Below are 27,324 nucleotides of genomic sequence, written 5' to 3'. Positions count from 1 at the left end.
AGGTTACTGCAGTACAGGGGAAGTATGGAAGAAAGGACAGGTGCATGGGGAGAAGCAGCTGGGAAAGTGTCAGACAGCTGTGATATAAACACTGTTACGTTATTAAATGACTCACATCATCATAGTGACTGATGGACATTTCACAAACACAAATGTGCTCTTGTTTTACTGTGACACTGGTGAATGTTAATCTGTGTTACACAGTGACCGGTTGCGTACCACATGCAAACACACAGTCTAATGGTGTATACACACAGTCAGATCAGACAACAATAACAATATCGTTGTCTGATCGCCCTGTATGTGCTGGATGATCGATATCAATCATCCAGCACACCACCAACCCCCAAACGACTATAATGACCCGCGATCAATGATCGCTGGTCCCTATAGTAACCTGGTCGATATCGACCAGGTTGAACTGCATGCATGGGCGATGGTCGTTATCGACCATCTGTGCCTGTGCATCAACTGTCGTTTGTGGGTTGGAAGGGGCCAAAAATGGACGATATGAACGATATAATGACAAACGATATTGTTAATATCGTCCTACAAATTCTGACCGTGTGTATGCACCATAAGAAATATTATGACTGTGATTTATGTGGTAAAACATAACCTCTCAGCTGCCGGAGAATGCAACATGTGTAATGCTTACACAGGCTTGTGTACACATTTACATTAGTCTGATATACAGCAAAAATAAAAATAAAATATTATCAGCTCACTCATTATAAGACCTTTATAGCCAAGATAAAGCATTTAGACTATAGGCTGTGTCACAGAAAAGCCGTGTTCATAATTTCTCAATCAATAGGATGGTGATGACAGACTGATGTGAATTGTGAAGTGGGAACTTTCTCCCCTCTCACACTAGACTAGAGTGATTATGCAGCATGTAACACTTTCCTAGCTGAATAGCACTAAGGTGACAGGAGAGGACCATTCCCCTTTTAATCTGTTACTATGGGAGAGACTGAGCTCTTATGGTTGCAGTGATTTTCTACCTGAAAAATATTCAAGCAATACAACCCTAAGCCGGCAAGGACACTTACAACTTAATAAACAACACTATATTCCATCCAACAGGAACCCCTCCCCCATGCAAAAAAAATGTTGCCTCAGACAGCTGCCTTGTTACAGTCACGCCTGTCCGTAACCTAAAACTTTCAAGAAACAGCTGGGACATACAGAACAAAGCATTTCACCACTTTGGCCAAGTCTACATAAACTCTTCTCTTTTAGATGAGCATTAAAACCCAAAATGTAAATGTTGACATTTGAACCATGAGTGTAAAAATCATTGTTCTGTTTTAACCTGACATTATAATTATTATTATTACTATTAATAATAATAATAATAATAATAATAATAATAATAATAAATTTTATTAATATGGCACCATAGAGTAGATGAAGAATTACAATGGGGTAAACAGTACAGAGGCTGTTTCATTTATCTATTATCTATATCTATTGTCAATAACTGGATCTCCTTATTGTTGTATAATTAGTTAATTAATGATACAACAATAAGGAGATCCAGTTAATGACAATAGCACTTGGTGACCCTATACATTGGAAGGGGGGACAATAGGGATCAGAGTCACAGAATTATTCATTAAAACATATATATACAGGCAATACATGTGGAAAATAGGCGAGGCTATGTGGCAGCATAACAGGAATGTGCATTGTATGGAGTAGGTTGCCAAGGCTACTGGCCCACTGATGTACAGTCAGGTCTGAGTGTGTGAGCTATGAACCATAGTTAAGCTCAAACTCTGTAGTCCATGTGAACTTAACCCCACCCTGCTACCACATGAAAAATATGTGATTGTTTGGGGGGAAAAGTGGAGACAGTGAAACATTTCCTATCCAAGCAGCATAGGAACTGGAGCACACAGCGGTACAGCACTACAGCAGGAGCCTGTCCCAATGTGTAATAAGGTAAGAGGACAATGTGGAAGCAAAGAGAGAGAAGTGAGGGACAGAGACAGTTATGGAAGGGCATGTGAGAGCTATGAAGAGAGTTTGAGGCAATGAGAGAGCTATTAGGAGGCAAGGAGGAGGCAATGTGAGAGCTATGGAGGGGGCAATGAGAGAGCGCTATGGAGAGGCCAACAAAAGAGCAAAGGAGGGGCCAGTGAGAGCGATATGGATTGACCAATAAGAGAGCTATGGAGGAGGCAATGAGAGAGAACTATGGGGGGGGGGGGGGGGGGGCAATGATAGTAATGACAAGGGGACAATGAGAGAGCTACAGTGGAGGCAATTAGAAACCCTTCAAAAGTTGCTTCCTCCTTATTATGTAACGCAGTCCAGTCACAGCAGCCATTTCTGTATAAACCTGGTATACGGCAGATTCATTATTGATTGTAATGCATTACTATATTACAGGGGGTTGGGACCAGCTGGTGCAGGAGCTCAGATGTTAGGGTTGGTTGGATGCACACTTTACATAGTATAACTGTATATTTTGCTTTGTGTATCCTCTTTGTCTGCAAGCTGTGTTTACTTGTGCCTTTCTGGTTTCTACAAATCATGTTTTCGCTGCTACTTATCCTATTTACTGTAATAAAGCGTGTGATATGTCTTCTGCCTAACAAAATGTATGCAAGTATGTTCAAAATGTTTCACTTTTGGACCCAAAGGAAGAAGAGTGTGTGAGTGGGGAGGGAGTGGATTCTTTGCCCTGGGTGAAATAAAGTATAGCTTCTTCCCTGCTGTCTGTGATGAAACAATTCAGTTAGTGAAACGACATATATGTTGGTCTTTATATTATATATAAAGATATATTTATATATATATATATATATATATATATATATATAAATATATTCTTGTGTGTTTCATGTAATTATCTAATAATCTGTTAGGAAATGATTTTCAAAGACCATGTAACACAATGCCACACTAGAACTAGAACTAGATCATTTCATACGAGAATGTTCTCTTTCCTCTTTTGGTGGTGACTATGATACCTAATGTTTTGGAGAGTGCTAAATATTAGTTCAGTGTTTCATACTTTCATCTGCTTAACTGAGTACAGATTTTAGTTCAGAATTTGCAAACCAGTCAGTTTAACACAAAGCCTATATAATACCATACTCAAAATGCTTTTTAAAATGACCTCAAATTTTTTCAGCTCTTCTTTAGCCACTGTGTAGAGCACACCGGAGGAACTGGGGAAGGCAGCTGTCCGTTCAGAAATCTTTAGCCAATCTTCAAACCGTGAGAAGTCTTCCAGGAATTTCTGCCAAAGTCTCCAGGTTTCATCGATTCTATGGAGAGAAGCAGAAATCTCTGTTATAGTGACTCCTGGCTTGGAGTGTGCTACAGGTCCTTACCTGGCCAGGACATAGTATTGGCTGATGATTGCTACTGAATGATTTACAAGCAACAGCTGTGGCATTAATAAAGAAGCTGTGGCGGCCAGCCAGGTCATGACATTTATACTTGATAGATGTACAACTGCTTCTACTGGATCAAACCAGTTGCTTTCTAGTTAAAGCTGTTCACCCAGGACTGAACAAAAGAACATTATAAACAGGCTGGCGTACATTGAACATGGTGAATGAACGAGGCAGATATGTTAGTGCAACGCACTATTTACTCACAGCTACATCCGGCCCATTCTCCACAGCACTCTACATGCAATATGAATGAACTACATTGACCTACATTAGATTAAAATAAATGTCTCGGTGGAATCTGATAGCCTCTGACTATTATTGCACATTTATTCCCACTCCATCATTCTCAACTCCATAGTTTAGGAATGACTAGTAGCATGTGTTGTATAGTCTCAGAGGGATCTTCACACCTTTCTATATTTCTTTAATGCCTGACCCCTGCACTGGGGTGTATTCCAACCTCGCTCATTAAACAACACATAGGCATTCGCTTCGGCACTCCCCATCTGCCGTGTCATGGACTACCCATTGTATTGGGGGAGGGGTGGGGGGTAGTCCATGACCCTGTGGAGGGGAAAGTGCCGCCTTCTGCGCATGCCTATGAAATAATATGATTTAAACTTGTGTCAATAAAACAAAAAAAAAGTCTCCTACATAGTGCAAGTGTAAAATAACTTAAGATATGGAGAGATGTACCAAGCAGTGTGTAAAGAGTGGAGAAGTGGACCAGCGGAGAAGTTTCCCATAACAGCCAATCAGCTTTTAGGTTGCATTTACCAATTACATTCTATAAAATTACCTGATTGGTTGCTATGGGCAACTTTTCCACTAATTACACTGCTTGATAGTTGATACATATCCCCATTGTATTTTTAAGATTCTGGCAGTAAATGTGGGGAGTAGCATCATTTTTGTTTCCATGTGCACACTTATATACGATGCATGGTATCCAGATAGAGGATCGAATAGGGCGACAACCAGTATGTTGACACCAGATGGTCGACATGCACTAAGTCGTCAGGTACAAAAGTTCGACTGACAAAAGGTCGACAATGCAAAAGGTTGACAGGGTTAAGAGGTTGACAGGTTCAAACGGTCAACATACAATATTTTCAAGGTTAGGGTGAGGGTTAGGCACTTGGAGGAGGGTTACAGATAGGCTAGGGTTATGTTTAGGCACCAGGGGAACAGTTGGGGTTAGGCTCCAGGGGAAGCGTTAGGGTTAGGCACCAAGGCTGAGGATAAGGGTGAGTTTCTAACAAATATAGGTACGGTGTGGCAATGATGGCACTGCCTGTCAAGTTACTCGTGTATAAATATAAATCAAGTTAATACTTATCATAGATGCTGCGCCTGACTAATACTCACCTGATTAGGGTGAGTATTAGGGTTAAAAAAATGTAGACTATTTTTGAGTCGACCATTTGAACCTGGCGACTTTTTAACCCTGTTGACTTTTTGCACTGTCAACCTTTTGTCCCTGTCTACCTATTGCATGTCGACCATGCACTAGACACCAGATTTCTATATATTTATATAGTAGGTCAGTTTTTGTAGCTCATAAAGCCAACTATTTATATGGTTGGGGAAATATAATCTCAGGCTTTAGCAAAAGTCAGAAAAAAACATTTTCAGTCTGGAAAGTCTACTCACACAAGCAGCATGTTTGCTAACACGTACACAGAACATATAAAACCTTATTACATCCATTTCAGGAACCTGCAGTATCTCAAATGAAATGTTATAAGCACCTCTAGGAAATATAAAGAGTGACTTACAGTATTTGTCATGCAGAAAGTGTCTCACTGGAAAATAAATCTATATTGCAAAACCACTTTCTGGCTTTTGTATTGGTCTTCAGTCACCAATGAAATATAAGAGTTCAGCTAGTACACACCTCCCCAAACTGTAATCCTCTTGAAACATTTTAAATTTACCCGACCTGCAGTGCAACATAGTTTTGCCAAGGTGCAAATTTGCTTTTTTTTTTTGCTTTGTTCCCAATTCCGAATCACCCCCTTTGTTTCTTTACCCTTTTTAAGTCAACTTAAGCTGGTTGTTATGATACACCAGGAACTTTAAACCTTTTCAGCCTGGGCAGAGTACTAAAGAACTCACTTGAGCCTCCTTTCCATAGACATGGCACAGATATTCCTCCACCTGCGGTCTAGACTGCGTGTGGCCTGCTGGATGGAATCACACTCTGTGTCGTTGGCACAAGCATCACAGTCGTGGAGAAGAACTTCGCAGAGATTCAGAACCGATGCAACGCCGGTACTGTGTTTCTCTATGTCTCTCTGCAGCTCCTGCAATAGATAGTCTAACAGTGACATACTGGCACCAAGCATAGATTTTCCTTTCCATGTTTCAGTGGCCATGGAATGTAATGTTTTACTTGCATTGGGCTGATTTTATTTCTATATAGTATACACACAGCATAAACAAGACTGTGAACTTAGGGCCTGATTCAGAGCCGGACGCTCTTTCAGACCGCTCGCTCTGAATCAGTGCCCTCCCTCTCTTTTTTTAGAGCGGCCTCCTGGCCGCTCACATAGCTGTGGGTGACCAACCACAGCTATAGCGAGCGGCCAAAAAGATGGTCGCGATGATCAAGACCATCAGGACCATCGGGTTTGCGACGAGACCCTTGTGGTAGGGTCTCGTCTGCCGCAAGCCCTGGAGTGCTTTTGGCTCTATCAGAGAACGCCTCGGTCTGGGCAGCAACGCCCCCGGCACGCCCACCAAAGGGGGCGTGCTGTCACTCAACATCGATAGCACGCCCCCTTTGTAGCGAGACCCATAGCGACGGCTTGCCCGTCGCTATGCGGGTCTCGCGCATGCGCACGACGGAGCCGGCTCCCTCATGCGCATGCACACTTGGCCAACATCGACCTGCTTGCAAGCGCTCAGCGCTCGCGAGCAGGTCTGAATCAGGCCCTTAACTCGGACAATCAATTTATTTTAATTATATACACATTGGTTTTAAAAGTAGAATATTTGGAATTACAACCTAATATGGGCGCCAGATGAAAACTGACGGTCGATGTTACCCCAATGCGCATGCGCACGATGGTGACTGACAGCACGCCCCCTTTGGTGGGCGTGCCGGGGGCGTGGCTGCCAGACGGAGGCGTTCCCATGGGAACGCCTACCGTCTGGGTCCGGCCCCACTGACATCACTAGTGATGTCAGTGGGAGTGATTTTGGCTCTGATAGAGCCAAAATCACTCCAGGGCTTGCGGCCACGAGACCCTACCGCAGGGTCTCGTCGCAAGCCTGATAGTCGCGATGGTCTTGACCATCGCGACCATCATCATGTACGCTCGCATAAGCTGTGGGTGGTAACCCACAGCTATGCGAGCATCCAAAAGGCCGCTCCACATTTAAATAAGACGGCCCTGATTCAGAGCGAGCGCTCTGGTCAGAGTGTCCGGCTCTGAATCAGGGCCTGAGTGCAATAAGGTGCAAATACATTGTAGCTAATGAGGAGTTAAAACATGAAGGACATAATCTTATTTTGACTCCTATACAAGGTGAATAAAAATACCTAAACATAATGTTTCCGTTCGTAATTCAATCCTAAGTGTTTAATGACATGTTAGAACCTGTCAAGCACTGTCCCTGCATGGACTTCCGCCAATGTTTAGTAACCCAAGACGTATTCGCTCACAAGACTTTATGATGGCTTTTACAGAAAATGAGCCTCTCTCAAAATGTTATGTGTCACTGTATCACATGCCAACATCCATTAGTGCCTAATTTGTCACAAGTCAACCTGTGTTACAAGTTATACTATGAATACAGGGCCTGATTCAGAGCCGGACGCTATTTGCGGACGGTTGTTCCAAAAAAGGGTCCGGCTATTTAAATTGAGCGCTCGCTCTTTTTGCGGTTTGTTGACGCCTCTATGTCTGAGCGAGCGAACGAAAAATGCGCTCGCAATTTTGTAAAGACGCCCCTTTGCCATTCGCATCACACGTCATCTCCGGTATTTATTAGATTAATCGGGTACATCGAAAGGCATCAGAACTGCTCGCAGTGCTTGTGGTAGGTTTTTTCTACCGCGATCACTGCGAGCAGTTCATGCTAAAAGACAACCAAGTGACGTGGTCGATGACGCTCCTTTACTAATTACGCACTCCCATTAAACGCCCTTTTTACCGTTTGGCACGCCTGCGTTCGGATCTCCACTCCCCCGTTTTCAAGCACTTTCTCCTGTTACCACCCACAAACGGTACATTCTGTTAATCAAATTAGCAGCCCCTCGCTGTTTTGCGAGCGCACGATTTCTGACCGCAATGACTGGTTTGCGCATGAGCATTACGACCCATACGCATGTGCAGTTGTGCGAACATCGCTCATAGCGAACGAGCGGCCGCTTACGAGCGGCTCTGAATCAGGCCCACAGTACATACAGTAAGCAAATGCACTTTTTCAGGTGTGCAACTTTTTGTTCAGGCAAAAATGTATCTACAGGAGCCATTATATCCTCCTTCTTATATACTGAACGATTACACCTTCTAGACATGGCAAACTGGAGCATAAGTTATAGGAAAGCAAACAAACTAAGTTATAAGGAAGCTGGGAAGCTAAATATAAAGGGTCTGATGCAGTGTTGAACATACTGTACACCTGTTTGTGTAACATGTCTTTAGTGAAATCGAACAGTGCACTTCTCAGAAAATGAACACACACAACTACAACAAAGCAGAGTCATAAGCATTCTGTGCGTTTCTACATTGCTACCTGAGATTCTATCACGGAAGATTGAAAGAAAACTCAGGGGGCAGAAAAGCTTTCAACACAGCTAACTGGATAACTGCTGCCGCTCGTCCAATCAGCTGTCTAGGCAACACTCCAATACTCTGGAAAAGTGTTTCCTTTCAACCCTGACAGCAGTAAGTATATTAGCAATGGACCCCTAAGGTTCTATAATGCGGGGGAGGTTAGGATCATGGCTAGACTCTCATGTTTAGTCAGTATTCCAGTTTTAAAGGATATTTCTACAGAAAAACTGAAAATTCAGTTTGGCCAGAAAAACATAAGTAAGCTCAGGTGTCCAAATGTTACTTATCAGATACATTGTTTAGCTATCTGGCACCTCTTGCTGCTCCACTTGCTACTGCTGGCAGCACATAGTCAGTAGACAACATGCTGCTTATCTGGAAAACACTGGGTGAAGAGGAGTGAGGGAAGTGCAGCAGTGTGAGTATGCTTTGTGCATGTGGTTGCCTCTCAGTAGCAGTTCTTATTTGTACACCATTGCACAAACTCTGCATCGGCCATCTGGTCTATAGCTGTAGAAAGATTGCATAAAGCTCAGTGTTTTGTGCGTTTGACTAATGGTTCTAATTGCTGGCACATGAATTCTTCTGTATGTACACTCTGCCGTCTGGATGATCAGGCCCTTGTATTGTACTGCTGGCTTTGCCTCTAAGTATTGAATAAGTTCAGACCTTCCCTCAGTGTAGACAGACACAATCTTGCATTAGTATGTGGAGATCCTGGTCTGTGTCTGCCTACCCTAGTAGAGACTTTCCAGACCCCTATCATTCTTTTTTAAACACTGTTTTTCCAGCCCATGTCCATTGGATATCTTGGCTCTCTACAGTCCCTTTTCTGTATATTGTCTTGTTCTATGTTTTACCTATTCATTAATGTAGTTGTATATGTTAATTGTTCTACTGTTTGCCACTCTTATGAAATATTCCATTTCATTTACCTGTAGTCTGTAGTGTAGTCTGGTGATACGTTCTGGCCTGGGATTCCAGAATCCTAAATGTTCACCTGTGGAGATTGTGACAGGCAGACATTGCCTGACAACACACTGCCATAGCTGTGACATGCAGGTTGGAGCTGAGCAGTGCTAAACACCCCAGATAACTTCAACAATGACTTCAGCCATTCAGTTTTTGGTGGAAGTATCCTTCTTCTAGGATTTCTGGGTAAAAAATCCAGGAGGGTTTTCCATGGAAAGTGTGACATTTTTAAACCTGATACTACATCTATTTTTATAACAGCATTAAAAGCTTAAAAAATCTAAGAAATGTAGGAAAGAAATGAGGAATGTAATGTTTCATCAGCCTCATACACCATGCATTTTAAAATATTAGCGCTCCTCTCATCCATATCACTGTGGTGACATACCTGTTTGACTGTAGACCACTGAGCTGATGTTCTTAGTTCCATCGGTGGAGCATTGACAGCCAAGTAAGCTTGTGCACTTGGACCTCCCATGATGTGGTGCCAATGCTAATTACCGTTTGACGCTTTTACTCCTGTTACAGGTAGGAGTGATGTACCATACTTATTTAGGGTTTACCTGCTGCTCATTTAGTTTCCTTTGTATCTCTTCAGAATCACTGGTTTCATAGACGATGGGCTTGGACAGCTCAGATTCAATGTGACCCAGCCATGATCTCAGGCTGCTCATGTTCTTATCCAACTGTTGCACTGCAACCAATGTCTCCTTTAGTTTCTTCACTCTGCCGGGGAATAGAACAACTTCAACACTTTAGCTCTAACAAAGCGGGCTCATAATGGCAAAATCATCAGCTCTTTCATTTATGAACTAGAAACAACGTTTCCACTCCTCGAGTAAATGGTTCACAAACCCTCAAAAATGCGGGAAGGGTGGCAATCATACGCCTCTCACACCCAAATTTTAACTGGGCATCAATTTGTATGTAGCCTATTACTCAATATTATTGTACACATATATGACACTACTTATAATGCAGAAGGAATGGTACTGTTCTACTTTACTTTGGGTATCACATTGTCCCCCATGGTAATATATATATTGACTATCTTTGGATGCCATATCTCTATAAAATTTCATGTACCAAGAGCCTGATTCAGAGATGGTTGATAATGCAGCCATGCTCGCAGCCACTTTCGTAGTAGCGGCTGCGAGAATATACAAATGCTGATCTCAGCCTTCCTTTTGTGCACGGTGGTGCGATGCAGTTTACGAGCATTGAGACACCCACTTTCATGCTGCGTGGAGTTTCTAAACACAGCAACATCGAAGAAACATCGGTCGCACCATCAACATGTGCAGTAGCCTATGGTCTACTCTAGCTACTCTCCTGAAATCTGAAATGGGTCTGCATAGTCAATGCGATCGCAGTCCAGATCGCAACGGCTTGTTCGTGCACTGCGATGCAGAAGCAAGCACAGTACGGAATTGGCCGATTGCGTGCGTATTAGCAACTGCATTCCTTGCAGAATCAGGCCCTACATACAGAATGTGGAAGCTACTATAAATCTTGTATCAATCTGTAACTTCAGGTGGGCACCGGCTCCTTTTATTCTAGGTACCGGCATATTTTTTAATAGAAAAAAGTACTGGGTAAGAGACAGGTGTGGACAAGTGATGGCTCCTGCCTGGTTCTACTAACGTAATGTACTTGTTGTCACAGTCAAGTAACAACCAAGGTTAGAAGAGAGTTGGGACATTGAAACACCTGTACAAGTACATCTGACCGTAAAATTACAAGTCATGCTTGATGAGAAATGCAGGGTGAGCTAGTTTACATGGGGAACACACAACTATGATTCTAATGATCTAAAATAACAGTATGTTCTTTTTAAATTCAATTTAAAAATTTTAATTTAGAGTGTCCACAGTGAATAAAGCTCTGATGAGATCACAAGGCGCTATTAATGAGTGACATGAGTAGAACACCATGAAAATACAATCGATGGTAAAGTGAAAATACAATAAACTATTCTTTAATCCATCTGTGATTCTGCCCACAAAGTACAGTACATGATTTAGTCCTATAACGTGCCAGTGTATATTTAGCCCACTACAGACACCACTCACTTAACACTAGGCTTGTTGCCTAGAGTTTGTAACATAAACTAAACACATGCACTATTTCAGTTCACCGAAAGCCTGATTGTTTGTATCCTGTATAATATTACAATGAATGTAAATAATAATATCTTGGAACAAAGCATTATTATTCCATTCTATTAACATTCCATCATATTTGTGTGCATTTCTTTTTCTATCCACCTCTTTCTATAGGTAATGGTAATGGACTCATATTATTACAACATTTAAACATGTATGAACACCATATACATCCAGCCAGGTTGTGTAGTATGATCTGTTATGTATGTATATAATATGGTATAACGTGTACATGCATGAAAACACAATCTTTAATGCATACTAATAGAACTTAATGTTGTCCATAATGACAATTTTGTTTAAGATTTTTGATCTCACAGAAACAATTTATGAAATGATTGTTTTGCCAACATGTATCCTTAATATGTTTCTTTTTTTTTCTTTAGTATGAACCTTACCACTTATGCTAGAGGGAAGCTTTTTCAATACATGTCTAAGTGACTTAAGCTGGGCATCCACTATACAATTTTCTGTCAGATAACTGTCCAATCTGGCTGGTTGGAATGAAAACCTGGTAATATATGGGAGCAAATGACAGTAGATCATATGGTTTTAAACACTGAACAAAGGACAAAAAAAATTGTTCAAATTATTTACATTTTAACCAATTTGAACAACCATTTTTGGCAATTTTCCAGTGTTTGTGAGCAAATGGACAATTGTGATTTGCCCCCATACAATACCAAGTTTTCATTCCAGCCAGCCAGACTGGACAGATATCTGACAGAAAATTGTATAGTGGATGCCCAACTTAACAGATTCGACACAAAACTTGTTATGTAAATCACAAAAGAACACTTTGTATATAATGATGAAAAGTTCATGCAAGATCGCTAAACTGATATCTATATGTACAGACACAATACACACTAAAACCAATGACTCTCTGAAAGGACATTAAACAACTTTGCAAGTACAATGATTCATAGACATATACACAACTTCAAACATGTTTATATCCAACTCTTGGACATGAACACAAAAATAATGGCATGAGACAAGTTAGGGTCCCAATATATAGCTTTGTAAAGAACAATATATGCAATACTCTATTTTGTTCTTATATACAGTATAATATAATAATTTATGTGAAATTGTGAAATAATATTGTTATAACAATGTGGAAGTTTTACTAAACCTAAATATGAGATTTGCCCCCTCTGCAAAAGCCCTAATTGTCCTTTCATTAAATTGTCACAACTTCTATCTCTCATGTAACCAGAGAGGAGATGTATCAAACCTTTTAGAGAGAGATAAAGTGGAGAAGTAGCCTATATCAATCAAACAACTTGCACAGTAGTTTATCATTTACAGGGGTCTATTTACTAAGCAGTGTTAGAAGACAGAGTGCAAAGTGATAAGGTGCCAGCCAATCAGCTCCCAACTGTCATTTTTCAAACACAGCCTGTGAGATGACAGTTGGGAGCTGATTGGCTGGCACCTTATCACTTTTCACTCTGTCTCCTAACACTGCTTAGTAAATAGACCCTACAGTATCTAGCACAGTCTATAAAATGACAGAAGCTGATTGGTTGCTATGGTAACTTTATTTCTCTTGAAGTTTTGGTCAATCTCTCCCCAAATCTTATATACTTGCATAAATTATTTTAGTGCAATACACTGACTAATCAATAATTTCATTTTGTAAAGCACAGAGTAACATTAATATAATAATCATTCAACTAATTAGAGAATTTAATGTTACTGTATGTGGACAATTTTCGCAAAAATGAAGCAAAATATTTTTTGACACGCTCCATTGCTTCATCAATGAAACAAGAGATTTAGCTAATACAAGAAGTATAAAAAAAAACAACATAATATACATTATACCTGGGGTCAATATATAGTAACCTGAGACTGTCCGTGTTAACGACCCACAACCTGCTGTATATATCCGCTGGGAGTGTTAATAACTAATAGCAAGAATTCCACAGCTTCCTGGGTTGCTAACTCTTTTGAAATCTCTATCAATTTCAGTGACCAATGCTTAAACAGTCAAACCTGAAGGACAACATTCAAACATAACCATATAGCATGCAAGATAAGAAGGACACGTTTCCTGCCTTGAAACATCACAGTCGCAGTCAGGGAGCTCAGAATCCTCAGTGCTGTCCTCTGCCATTTTGTGCGCACCTAAATCCGCAATGGCTGCTGCCAGTATCATAAACGAACTCATCAGTAACAGCAAGACCATGAGCAAGTGATGCCTACTGTACGATAAAGACCTTTCACTTCTGTGAGTAACACAGAAATGAGGCTGGCACGCAAGAACAACAAACTCTTGTGAGCTTGGAGTGTGCAATGTGATACTGGGTGTCTGGACAACTGCTCATGCTTCTATAAAAAGGCTCCACTCAGGAGAATGTGCAGGATCAGGCTCTAGGAATGCTGTCTGCAAATGCCCTTGCAGTGCTGAGAAGAGCTACAGTCACTACACAGAAGGAAGCTAGAAAGCGACAAATGTTTATTATACCCTAGTATGTATAGTAAATCAAACATATGTATACTAATTAATGCAGCATGTACCTAGTAGTGCACTGCAGCAATGACTGCATCTAAACAACACAGCAATACAATCAAATAATACGCTGCAGAAATTAAGACGGTTGTAATTGTTTAAATTGTAATAATGTAAAGCTGGCTACTGTGCAATACTACTCTATATAAAATTCAGGTGCTATAAATAACACTTGAAGCATGAGCATACAGTACAGTAGTTACAATATAGCACTGAGCCAACAGGGACAGTATCCTAAGGAAAACTTTGCACGGAGCCAACATGCACATCCTCATGGAAGCTAATAAGCTAACCGAATAACTTGGCAAGCACTATATGAATGTATTACCAAGTGACCTGCTTCTACTTTTATTATAATTATTATTATAGATGTCTAACCTTTCAACAAGCAATGATCATTTTAATTGAAAGTCTGTGAGAATGTCATGCACATTTCTTACCTCTGTCGCCATCTTCTTTAGCAATAATTTACTTAAATGAAATGTTTCTAAATGTAGTCTATATTAGAAAATATGCATAACATGCTGCAGGGTGGGTGTACTGCTGCGATTCTGTTACATGTTCAAGTCATCTCCCTAATCAGCTTTAAAAATGACATAAAAATAAAAAAATATACTGAAAAAATAGGGTAAAACTCATTGTATACTGTGATTTTATTTATAGATCATCTAAATAACAATAGATCATGATAAGTAGAAACAATATATAGAACAAAATATAAAGATGATTGTACAAGCAACAATTTATATCAGAGCTGCTACAATAGAAATATGTATACTGCATCGGGTGTATTTATTTAGTTTGGCTTGGTTCTTTCAACAAGCAAAAGAACTGAAGCTACGATTATCATGGAGCGTGTTACTGGATACTGCAGCAATAAACAGCTTGCTAGCTTACTGTTCAGAGCCTGAGGCTTACACAGCACTGTACACATTCTACATTCTTACTGGGCTGGAGTGAAAATATTTTGACTTGAGCTATGATCTTGTGCATGTTATGGCTACCCCATGTACCTTTGGGGTATATTTACTAAGCAGTGTTACGAGACAGAGTGAAAAGTGATAAGAAAGTGATAAGGTGCCAGCCAATCAGCTCCCAACTGTCATCTCACAGGCTGTGTTTGAAAAATGACAGTTGGGAGCTGATTGGCTGGCACCTTATAACTTTCTTATCACTTTTCACTCTGTCTCCTAACACTGCTTAGTAAATAGACCCCTTTGTCTTCTATTGACCTGTTACCCTGCATGCATACCATAGATAATGGTCATCACAAACAAACACTTAAGCTGGGTACACACTATACAATGTGTGACCCAGCGATGGTCACACATCCCACACGCCGTACACACTGCACGATTCGGTGTACGACAGCGCAATGTGTTGTTACATTCTGCATATAACTGCACGGAGACGTTCATTGCATCATCCCAACTGCTATGCAGAACAGAATGACAGATTGGACGTAATCACTATACAATGTGAACAATACCATTCCACGTTTGGACGATATATCGTAAAGTGTGCACCCAGCTTTAATCATCTCCCTTCTAATTGTATGGATGAGTTCTGCCTGTAGCTCAGCTAATGACTTACCTCGCTCCAATAAGGTCTAGGAGATGCTGCCACCTATCATTAACTTTGCTCAGCTTGTACTCAATCTCTGACGCTTTACTCTCATGGCTCGCCTTGGCAAGTCTTTCTCCCATTTGTTGCAGCTGCATTTTGTTTTCCCGGAAAACTGCAATTTCTTCCTGGTAATCCTAAAGACCATACACAATATAAACAGTAGTATTTATATTTTCTGTTTGACTGCAGATGTTAGTTAAATGGAATATCCCTATCCTTATAGTCTAATTTGTGCTAATTATAACAAATGATGGTACCACAATGGAGGATAAAAGAGAAATCTCAAAAACACTTCTAGTTTAGTATATAAAATAATGTACAAAATAATTTAAACACCGCAGATGGCAATACATAAATAGTTGTTGTACTACCAGCATTAGGATCCTCACCTCTCATTTGTATGATCGCCGTTATATCTGCACTAATCATTTGCTTTGTCTACAGCTCACATTTTTTAATAAAAGCCTACTAAAATATTTAGCACCACATTATTTTACCATAACTGTCTAGATAGCTGTAGAACAATTACCACTGTATCTCATAACCGTCACATAGGTACATTTTATACAGCGTGTCATCTTTAGGACTACAGAAATAGAGACTATGGGCCATACAAAAAAACAACTTCACTGTTTCTCTATGTCAGATGCATTTTAAACCAAAATATCTCCAGGTATTAAGAGTAGTGCATTGCTACAGACAGTATATCAATGCAAACCCGTCACTGCTCTTTCCCCTTACTTGCATGATTGCTGGGTACAGTTACAGGACATACTATATTGTATAATGGAAGCTGACAGTTCTGTAGATAAGACTGTATTTCACAAAGCAATGAATACAGTTTCTTAAACTGCCCTAAATATTCATTCTGTGCAGTTTTCTTCCTTATCAGCCAGCATTGGATTACAACAAGATAATATTCTGGCTACATGCTGTACATAGTACCTTTCTGAGTTTGTCAATCATCTCTTCAATGCTGATATCTCCATTCTGAGAAACCTTGCTTTCCATCTGGGTTAACCACTCGCACAGCTCCTTGTTCTTTTCATTGAAAATGGCCCACTCATTAAGCCTCTCACTGACTTGTTGTCTTCGTAGAGAGACCTAATAATAGAACATAGTTATGGCTGAACACACTCACTAAACATTAGTGCACAAAGCATGATTTGCATTGTACAAGAAGGCAAAGGTTAAAACATGAATTAGGATGGAAGTAAAGTTACTTTAACAACTAGTAAACATGTATTACAGAACATACTAATATAATACGCACCGTGACAATATCAATCTGAAATAGCAAATTGTAAACCTTCTAGTTTCTCAGTACAAGTGTCTGTACATTGCTGAATTTTATTTTAAACTAAAGTGAGGGTACATTTCCTGTTGGTTTCATCTCAGAAAACTAGCACAGGAAATATTTGTGCTATGCTAAATAAATGTGACATCCGGGTGACACTAAACATTTACACAGAGTAAATATCTGTATATTTTCTTTTACCTATTGTTGGAATATGGAAGATGCACAATGCATTATTACATGCACAGTGGCATATTTGTCAGCCAGGCACAGTATTTCATTGCATCCCTGAAGACACATTGCATGTATACAATAGGAATCAAATAAAATATCAACACAGAGTAGCACTTAGTATCATTTTTGGCAACCTCTTAATTAAATATTTTTGTTTTATTATATTCTCTTAAAACTCTGCTCATTGGAACCTCCTTTTAAAAAATAAAAAGAAAGGGTCTCGGTGCTTTTATACAGAATATATAAATAGTAGAAAAAAAATATCAGTGAAAATAATATCTACTTAATAAATACTATTGGTGTATAAAATTCTCAGTGAGCTGCTAGTTCTGGTGCATTAGTGAGGTCCGCATATAGGACCTCATTCAGAGTCGGTCGTAAGGTAAAAGGGGGCGGATATGCAAATGAAGCGCTCGCAAGTTGCGTCGTTAAGATGGGTTCGTTAGCTGGATGAGCGAGGGGAGGATGCGGCCGTAAGACTAAATATACGCCCCCTTCTCGTTCCCATTAGACGTCATCTCCAGGCATATAAGGATTAATCGAGACCATCGGGAACCATCGGAGCTGGTCGTAGACCTTAAGGTTGACCATACCCTCTCTTAAGCACTACGATCAAGTCAGTGTAAAAACCTCCCATGTCACATGTGCCATGACACTATTTAGTTAATTATGCACTCCCATAAAACGCTGTTTGCATAGTCAGGCACGCCTGCGTTCGAATCTCCACTCCCCCGTTCACAAGCACCTTCCCCTGTTACCACCCACAAACGCCTCATCCTGTCACTCAAACTAACGAATTTGCTAAGTTGAAGGAGAGAGCAATTTCTGATCGTAATAGCTAGTTTGCGCACGCGCATTGCGAATTTTACGCATGCGCAGTTTAGCGAACATCGGTGGCGTACGACCGTGCGGCCGCAACGACCGACTCTGAATGAGGTCCATATATTCAAAAGACAAAAGAAAACCAACAAATGTAGAACATCGCTAATAAAAATATATATATGTACCTCTGGTAGGGCAAAACGCAGTAACAATGAAATATATTTATGCAGATATTTATTCATATATAAGACTAATATTTAAAGAGTAATACAAATATCAATAGTATCGTATAATATCCAAGTTCATGAGTCCAACTCTACTATGAGCAATTGTATGATTATTACATAGAAACCAATATTATACACAGATCCCCAACATGCGATCACTGGGCCTGATTCAGACCCGCTCGCGAGCGCTGAGCGCTCGCAAGCGGGTTGATGGTGCCCAAGTGCGCATGCGCACGAAGGAGGCGCCTCCGTCGTGCGCATGCGCGAGTCCCGAATAACGACGGCCAAGCCGTCATTATGGGTCTCGCACCAAGGGGGGCGTGCTGTCAATGTTGATTGACAGCACGTCCCCTTTGGTGGGCGTGCCAGGGGCGTGACTGCCCAGACGGAGGCATTCCCATGGGAACGCCTACCGTCTGGGTCCGGCCCCACTGACATCACTAGTGATGTCAGTGGGAGTGAACTCCTGGGCTTCCAGCAGCGAGACCCTACCGCAGGGTCTCGTCGCAAGCCCGATGGTCGCGATGGTCTTGACCATTGCGACCATCTTTTTGGCTGCTCGCATAAGCTGTGGGCGGTCACCCACAGCTATGTGAGCGGCCAGGAGACCGCTCCAATAATAGGTAGGACGGCCCTGATTCAGAGCGAGCGCTCTTGTCAGAGCGTCCGGCTCTGAATCAGGCCCACTGTCTCATATATAAGCTGCTAGACAAGTGATATCTCCTCTCAGTGGCGTAACGACGGCCACCGCAGCCCCCATGGTGGCTTGGGGTCGCCGGGGGTCATTGCTTCTCCACTGCAACTGTGAACACTGGCCTCTGATCACTGCAGAGGCCAGCATTCCCAGTGATGCAGTGCGCCGTCGCCTGCGACGTGAGGAGCCTGCTCAGCCGCGCCTCCTGGATCAAGTTAGATCCAGTCAGTGCGGCAGCGGGAACGACAGCCCGGACGACAGCCGCGTGGATTCAGGTAAGTACTGGGGGGGGGGGTTCACAACTACAGAGGCACTACTTTAAGGGGCACAACTATAGGGGGCACTGCATATGGGCTCAACTACAGGGGCACTGCATATGGGCTCAACTACAGTGGGCACAGCTACAGGGGGACTGCATATGGGCACAGCTACAGGGGGCACTGCATTTGGGCCCAGCTACAGGGGGCACTGCATATGGTCTCAACTACAGGGGGCATTGCATATGGCCACAACTACAGGAGGCAATGCATATGGGCACAACTACAGGGAGCACTGCATATGAGCTCAACTACAGGGGGCACAACATATTGGCACAAATACAGGGTCACTGCATATGGGCACAGCTACAGAGGGCCCTGAATAAGGGGCACAGCTACAGAGGGCCCTGCATAAGGGGCACTACTACAGGGGTCATTACATAAGGGGCACTGCTACAGGGGGCATTGTATAAGGGGCACAACTACAAGGGGACTACTACAGGGGGCACTGTGTGGCATTATGTGTTATAAGGGGCATTACTGTGTGGCATAATGTGTTGTAAGGGGCATTACGGTGTGGCATAATATGTTATAGGGGCATTAAGGTGTGGCATAATTTGTTATAAGGGCATTATGGTGTAGCATAATGTGTTATAAGGGGCATTACTTAGTGTGTCATAATGTGTAAGGGACATTACTGTATCATGAAACCACACACCTTAAACGTCGTCTTTGAGTGCGTTTGTTTTTTGGGCAGGGGGTCAGGTGACTGAAACTTTTTTGGCAGAGGGGAGCAAAATTTATAGTTACGCCACTGTCTCCTCTTATATAAATCCTTTAGTAGAGGTCCACAAGAAGCAGAGTGTCCCAGAGTCAGATAACTGACACATAAGCTGGGTATATTTACCAGAATGTACGCCTGTTTAAATAGTCCCAAGGTGTACAGTGTGATGGGGTTGCCACCCAGGTGCTGGAGAATCCAAGCCGCCCGCTGCAGCAGCTCCTCTTCCTCTAACTGGTGTTGGATAGAAGCACAGCAACTCCAGCTAGCGGCTCCACGTATGTGCACGGCACTCCGAGAAGGGGTGGGGGCGAAACGTATCAGCCTCTACACCTACAGTATTTGGAATCCCGTATTGTATCATCCATCTGTGACCCTTCTAAATAGCCTGCTTGGACCACTGTGAATCCCTATAAATTAGCTTACCTTTTCGGAGTGCTGATATTTTTTTTTTCTGTGGTGCTGCTGGGCTGTCTGGAGGGGTGGCATGAAATGAAAGTTTTTTTATTTCAGTGGTGGGTTAGGGTGGCCGGGGGTAGTTATGTTTTTCCTGTGCGGCTGATGTTATTTTAGTTTACTTCTGTGGTGGGTTAGGATAGGGTAGGGGGGGTATATATTTCCTGTGGGGCTGGGCATTGATGTCTGATAAGATTTATGTTATTTTATTCCTTTGAATCCTGCGTGAGGGCTGGCTGGTGGGAGGGGGCATAAATGTTTTTGTTATTTCTGTGAGGGGCTGGGAAGTTTTATTTTTTTCCTGTAGACCTGTGCTTTTGGGCCAGAAGCACAGCCCACATAAAAGAAAAAAAAAACCTTTCAAGCCTTCCCCCCACTACAGGAATAAAATAACATGAGGGGCATAAAAGTTCTATTTTAATACTAATATTTTCACTGCTCAACTCTATCCCGGGGTGGAAATTTTTTCCATCCTGAATCCCAGGATTGGAAAAATTAAGCTGCATTGATCTCCCTACACACACCTATTCAAGTCATAGCAGTGATCTAATTACCTGATGACAAAGTTCCTCCCACTGTCTCTGCAGCAATTCAATGCGCTCATTAAGGATAGATATATCATCTGCATTGATAAAGGGTGAAAAAGTGTTCTTCAGCTCTGTCAAATGAGCGAGATCCTCAACCCATCCTTCCACTGCAGTTTCAAGTTCCTACAAGAAAAAATGAACGCAACTTTATTTAACTCATTGGAGAATGTGTGTACATACATGCATGTATATATCTGGCCAACCTTCAAGGCCCTCAAACTTTCTCAGTCAAGTCATGCAGAAACTAAACTGAGACCTCCTTTTGTGGAGCAAGAACATTGTAAGTAAATAAAAGAGTACTTTTAAAGGAGTTACTCTGGATGGGCGCACAGACATTTCCACTGGACAAAAGGACTTGAGTTTTGTACCAGCTCTGGGCTCATGGAAATGAGGTCTCACCGTATTCTTTAATGCACCCATTTGGTGCCTCCACATTGTTCTGCTGCAACAAGGCGCTTTTCCAGACATGCTCCAAGTAAAACAGACTCTTGTTTTGCTGTCCTCTTACTCTCATGATTAATGAATGACATAAACAAGACTAAACTAACATTATTTTAGGACAAATACCAAGAATTGCATTATAATGAAAGACGCAGTACTAAACGGGCAGGAGAACCATACACCAATGGTTTTGCCACCTCTCCATATATTGTTGCACTCTTCTACAGTAGTTTGCAGAGGTGGCCACCAACAGCATAAAATAGGCATGCACCAGAATGTGCACCAGACAGACCACTGATGCTCAGCTGTGCAAAGCCAAAGTGTACGGGTACTTATCATAACTTATCTCCAGTGAGGCATTATCTAATGGGGCATACACACTAGATGATAAAAATAGACGATAAAAATAACAATATATATCGTTCATATCGTCTTGTGTTTATGGTCCGAACAACCAACGATGCTCGCTCCCGCAGGTCGATAACGATGTTTGCTGTTGTGCAAACATGTAGGCCAATCTGACGATATCATCAGAAAGTGCCTGTTCAGGGATGTGGCAGGATGACGTCACTGAACGATATCGTTTAGTGTACACCCAATATCATTTGTCCTGCACCCCCACAAGTTCAAGGGAAATCTTTCATCAATAGCCTCAAGAATGTTTGTAACTGTTTTCAGCATTTCTAATTTTTGAATCTACATTTTATAAAATAAAAATCCGTTGTATGGTGTTTGCCATTGACAAGAGGAAAACAAATAAAGTGAGACCTTTTATACTGTAACTTAGTAAAAAGATATACAGTCTCTTCAGTAGTCACTTTACAGTTAAATGTCACATTACACTAAGTACTGTAAAGATAAAATAACTATAACATTTGCCACACACTGTTCAAATTTTACTTTTTATATAGATATGGCTATGCACATACAGATGCGTCCTCATATATCTAGCCTCAATATTCCACTCATTGCGACTTGCCTGGCGTGATTGAGCTGCCCGGTCCAGTGCTACTCTGCTAGCTTCGGGGGTAGTTTTTTGCCAAAAATGTGTCTAAGCATTAGCAGACTGTGCTGATTAATATGATATGTGACACTTGTATATCTGTGTGCACCTGATTCTGTATACAGATGTGTGCTCTTACATCCTTGCTGATCGCGCTACAAACGTGCACACACATTGCGCCATATGATTACCCGCAGCAGCGTACGCTCTGGCGCGCACTGCGATGTCACCATGCAATCCTATGGAGTCGTGGGTGCGAACGCAGTGTGCGTATCTGCTCGCAGGCGCACGCCTTGCGCCATGCGTGGTGCAATTTGCCGCGTACGCAGTAAGAATGCAAGAGGACATATCTGTATGAGGCACAATGGAACTTGGAATGAAAAAAGCTGTGACCGCTACATTGTACAGAAGCATTTCGTATACAGATTCAGAGACTCAGATGCACACAGATATACAAGTGTCACATATCAAATATATCAGCACAGTCTCCTGGTGCGTTGCTTTCCGACTTAGCAGAGTCTCACGGGCCCTGGCGTGCCGAGAGGGGCTTTTTGGCATGACTGCAGCAATGATGTGTCTGTGTGTCAAGAACTTGGTAAACCTGGACTATACTTGTGTCTATTAAGACGTTACTGTATATTTCAGTTTCATTGTATAATATGCTAGTTTTATTATTCAATATTACGATCAAGTGATGCTGTATGGCCAAGTATAATAATGAAATAAGTTTGGACTTGTGACTGACAAGAACATCACTATCATTACTATAATTTCGTTTCCATATCAATGAATACTCCTGACACTCAGCAAGATATAATTCAAAATGCAGATGGTGTACAATAATGCAAAGCCCCACAGATCCCAACCCTAAGCTGTGTGGCAGTTGCAGTGGGCCGTACTGCTGTTACCTTGCAGCGGATCTGTTCTGTGTGCAGCTCATCGTGGTGATCAGAGAGAGGCTGAGAGAGATTTTTCCTGAATGTCCTCAGTTTCTCCAAGGATTCTGCTATTCCCTTTTCACACTTCTCCCAGTCCTGAAATGACAGGGATATTACCACTTTCTCATTGTCTAACGACGATACTGAGCTACTGAAGATCTATGCTGAATCATATGGTATGTGCCGCAGGACACTTTACATAACAAGTCCATCACTGGGTTTCTGTACAAACCCTGCATAGTCAGGACTAATTCTGAGGCTATGCGGAAATGCAATAACACGCTGCATATCCAATGCCAATCCTCACGCACCTATTATCTGCTTTACCTTAAAGGGATATTCTCGTTGAAATCATTATGTCTTACAGTATATGTTACTGGGCATTACAAATAAAACAAGGGTATTCCAAAATACTTAAAATGATTGGTCATGTGATCACTGACTAATAGTGTTATCTTGGAATTTATGGATAATAACGTCCATGTTACAGTCAACAAAGCAGCATGATTTAAATACTACAGCAAATTTCAGGATGCTTAGATGTATTATTGCTTTCCGTGGGATCCTCTTTATACGGATCTGTGCTGCTTCTGCAAAAATGTAGCGGAGAGTAAATACAACACATTGGGAAATGAAATGTAACAAAATAAACCACATTTCGCCTGCTTTCACTAATACTCTCAGAAATGCAAAAGATTATTGGAGAGAAGTACGTACTTTTAGCAGGAATGCAAGCTGTTTCTTCTGCTCCTCCAGTCTCACTGTAGTGGCCTTCCATCTTTCCTGAATGTCAATGAGTTCTGCCTGTAAGGAAGCCTCCGCCCCGCTATCAGCAGAGAGAAGCAGCTGCTTCCCAGCCTCCACAGTCAGGATGTAGCTCCCTTGTTGTCTGTGCAGTACTCTGTCCCTGAGCTGCAACACCAAATAACATTTACACTTGGATGGATGAACATCAATAACACAAATACTAAGGGGTCTATTTACTAAGCAGTGTTACGAGACAGAGTGAAAAGTGATAAGTCTGTGATAAGGTGCCAGCCAATCAGCTCCTAACTGCCATTTTTCAAACACAGCCTGTGAGATGGCAGTTGGGAGCCGATTGGCTGGCACCTTATCACAGCCTTATCACTTTCCTAACACTGCTTAGTAAATAGACCCCTAACTGTCAGAAAATAAGTATGAGTTGAATAGGTTTAATTTCACATTCTAATGTTTTTAATATACAGATGTGTCCTCATACACCTAGCCTCAAAACGCCAAGCGTCGCAAGTTTCCGGGAGCAAATGAGTCACCAGGACCTGTGCGACTTGGCTTGCACCGAGAGTCTGTTCGCATCTTAATGGAAAATGGATGTGACAAACCGTTTCACGAGACTTCACTGATTAAATTGGTATGCGCCACATGTATATTTTAGTACAACTGAGTCTATATAGGGAGCACAATGGAATTTGTCGTGGAAAAAGCCACGCCTGCTGCATTGTAGTACAGATTCAGATTCAGTCGGACACAGATAAAAGGGGATTTGTGATTACGAAATGCTGAATCCTTTTCTCTGAATCAGACTGGGGGACACTGGACCATGGGGGTTGTAGATGGGACTGCAGGTGCTGGTACTTAAACTAAACCTGTAACTTTAAGCCCAAGATCCTCCCCTCCGCAACCCCATCACATCAGTACAACTTCAAAAGTGCCTGGTAAGGAGAAGCAGTAACCCAGTGAAACTGTTATAACAACAAAAAAAACAACAGAACCGCAAGGAACAACTTGGTCAAAAAACACAACGCAACATGACTGAGCGAGGGAGGGAATGCAGTGTCCCCAGCTTGATTCAGAGAAAAGGATTAAACGGTAAGTAACCAAAAATCTCCTTTTCTCCTTCATCAAGGCTGGGAGACACTTGACCATGGGAGGTGCAAAAGCCGCCCCTAGGGGAGGGAACACTCAAGCTGCCTGACCGGAGAACTGTACGCCCAAAGTGGGCGATGCCGGAGGCAAAAACATGAAACCTGAAAAAACTAGCAAACGTGTGGACAGAGGACCAGGTAGCTGCACGGCAGGCCTGTTCGGCAGAGGCCCCGTGGCACACCACCCAGGATGTGGCCACCGCCCGAGTAGAATGAGCCAACACTCTGGCAGGTGGCAGTTGCCCCACGGCAGAATAGGGCTGAGAGATGATGGAGCAGATCCAACGTGCAATGGTCTGCTTCGTAGCCGGCCAGCCACATTTCTGAGTGTTGTAGAAAACCAGCAGGGAATCTGTACAACGGATGGCAGAAGTTCTGTCCAAGTAGATGCGCAGGGCCTGGACGACGTCCAATAGAGCCAGATTGTCCCGGTCCCTGGAAGTCTCTGATGGGGAAAACACAGAAATGAATTTCCTGGTTCAAGTGGAAAGCTGAAATAACCATCGGATGAAATGAGGGAACTGTATGTAGAACCGTCCGATCGTCGCGGAATATGAGGAATGGCGGTTTGCAAGACAAGGCTTCCAACTCACCCACCAAGTGAAGGCAACCGCCATTAGGTATTCCAATTTCCACGTGATGAGTTTAAGGTCTAAGGATTCCAAAGGCTCAAAGGGAGCCTGCTTAATAGCTGAGAGGACTAAGGTAAGATCCCATGGAGCCTCCGGCAGCTGAAACGGATGTTTAACCAACAACACCCCTTGCAAAAAGGTCCGCACCACTGGCAGAAGGGCCAAACGGCGCTGAAAATAAATAGACAGAGCCGAAATCTGCACTTTCAGGGTGCGAAGTCGCAAACCAGCCTCAAAACCTTCCTGAAGAAAAGCTAAAACCCATGGAAGGTGAAACCGGGAAGTGTGAACCTAGTGCTGCTCACACCACAAGATGTAGATCTTCCAGACCCTGTGGTAGTTGCGCAACAAAACCGGTTTCCGGGCCCGTAACATAGTATGGACAATGGAAGGGGAAAATGCCTTCACCAGCTCGGCCTCAAAAGCCAAACCATTAAAGCCAATCAAGGAAGGTCCTTGTGCCGAAACGGACCCTGCAGAAGCAGATCTGGTGGCAGCGGAAGCCGACAACCGGGATCTACCGCCAGGTTGAAAACGGCGGTGTACTATGACCTGCGCGGATAGTTCAGAGCAACAAGGGGCACCGGTACCTGTTGCTCTTAGATTCGCCGGAGTACCCGAGGGAACATGGGAATCCGGGGGAAAAAGGTATGCTAGACGAAAACTCCATCCCAGTGGATCCCGGGACTTCGCACAAAAATCGGGGAAAATTTGCAGTTGTGCCGAGACACCATCAAGTCTGCCTCCGGAAGTCTCTACTTCTGAACCAGCGGCCGGAATACCTCTAGATGGAAAGACCATTTCCCCGGCAGGAAGGTGGGCCAGCTGAGGAAGACCGCCCAGGCTAGAATATGGGATGCCTTGGCTATTGCTCCCACGCTCTTGGTGCCGCCCTGATGATTCCTGCTAGAAATTAATATAAAAGTAATTTACACAGAAAAAGAAACAAACTAAGCTACAATGGGCTGCAGAGCAGCCCCAACCCGTGCCGAACTCCTCAGGCACTTAAATCACACTGTCATGATGGAGTTGCAGAGGGGAGGAGCTTGGGGTTATAGTTTCAGGTTAAGTTTAAGTGGCAGCTCCTGCAGTCCCATCTACAACCCCCATGGTCTAGTATTCCCCAGCCTTGATGAAGGAGTAACAAGTGTCACATATCAATTAATCAGTGCAGCTTTGTGAAGTGAACTGTCGCATCTGCTTGCCACGAAATGCACTTTCAGGAGAAAAAGATATAAAAGAGTAGCACAGGACCTGGAGCACCGAGAAGGGCTGTTTGCAGTTACTACAGCAATAGTGTATGAAGACACGTCAGTACATATTTTATTTTTATTCGTTAACAGTTATTTATATAGACAAGTGAAGTCTAACTACAATAACAGTTCAAAGAAAAAGGCATGACAGTAATTTATCTCATGTAGGAGATAAGGTGATCTATAAGAACGCAATGCTAAAATATTTGTTAAAAGGAAAAGTTGTGCTAATAATGTACCACACTGGGGAGATTGAGCTACATGAACTCAATGCTACTGTGCAATAAACTTCTACAGGAAAAGGCGTGATA

General features: G+C 42.3%; 1 protein-coding gene across 2 annotated transcripts in view; it reads right to left on the bottom strand.

Annotated features, from left to right (window-relative positions):
* Window positions 1-27,324, bottom strand: part of SYNE1 (spectrin repeat containing nuclear envelope protein 1) — a 546,802-nt gene that overhangs the window by 62,025 nt on the left and 457,453 nt on the right. Inside the window, exons 125-132 of one of the 2 annotated variants that reach the window (XM_088474380.1) lie at window positions 23,942-24,136; window positions 23,195-23,320; window positions 20,810-20,965; window positions 16,433-16,591; window positions 15,455-15,621; window positions 9,739-9,901; window positions 5,535-5,722; window positions 3,134-3,284 (exon numbers count right to left, since the gene is read on the bottom strand). In XM_088474380.1, coding sequence (XP_088330506.1) covers window positions 3,134-3,284; window positions 5,535-5,722; window positions 9,739-9,901; window positions 15,455-15,621; window positions 16,433-16,591; window positions 20,810-20,965; window positions 23,195-23,320; window positions 23,942-24,136 — 1,305 coding nt within the window. Of the gene's footprint in view, window positions 1-3,133; window positions 3,285-5,534; window positions 5,723-9,738; window positions 9,902-13,406; window positions 13,598-15,454; window positions 15,622-16,432; window positions 16,592-20,809; window positions 20,966-23,194; window positions 23,321-23,941; window positions 24,137-27,324 lie in introns of those variants that run through there. The other variant, XM_088474381.1, reaches the window with a different exon arrangement.

This window comes from Taudactylus pleione, unplaced genomic scaffold, assembly GCF_031769625.1.
Source record: "Taudactylus pleione unplaced genomic scaffold, aTauple2 ptg000154l, whole genome shotgun sequence".
Classification (NCBI taxonomy): domain Eukaryota; kingdom Metazoa; phylum Chordata; class Amphibia; order Anura; family Myobatrachidae; genus Taudactylus; species Taudactylus pleione.
The sequence above is the reverse complement of the archived record's forward strand: the minus strand, read 5'-3'. Positions and strand labels throughout refer to the sequence as shown.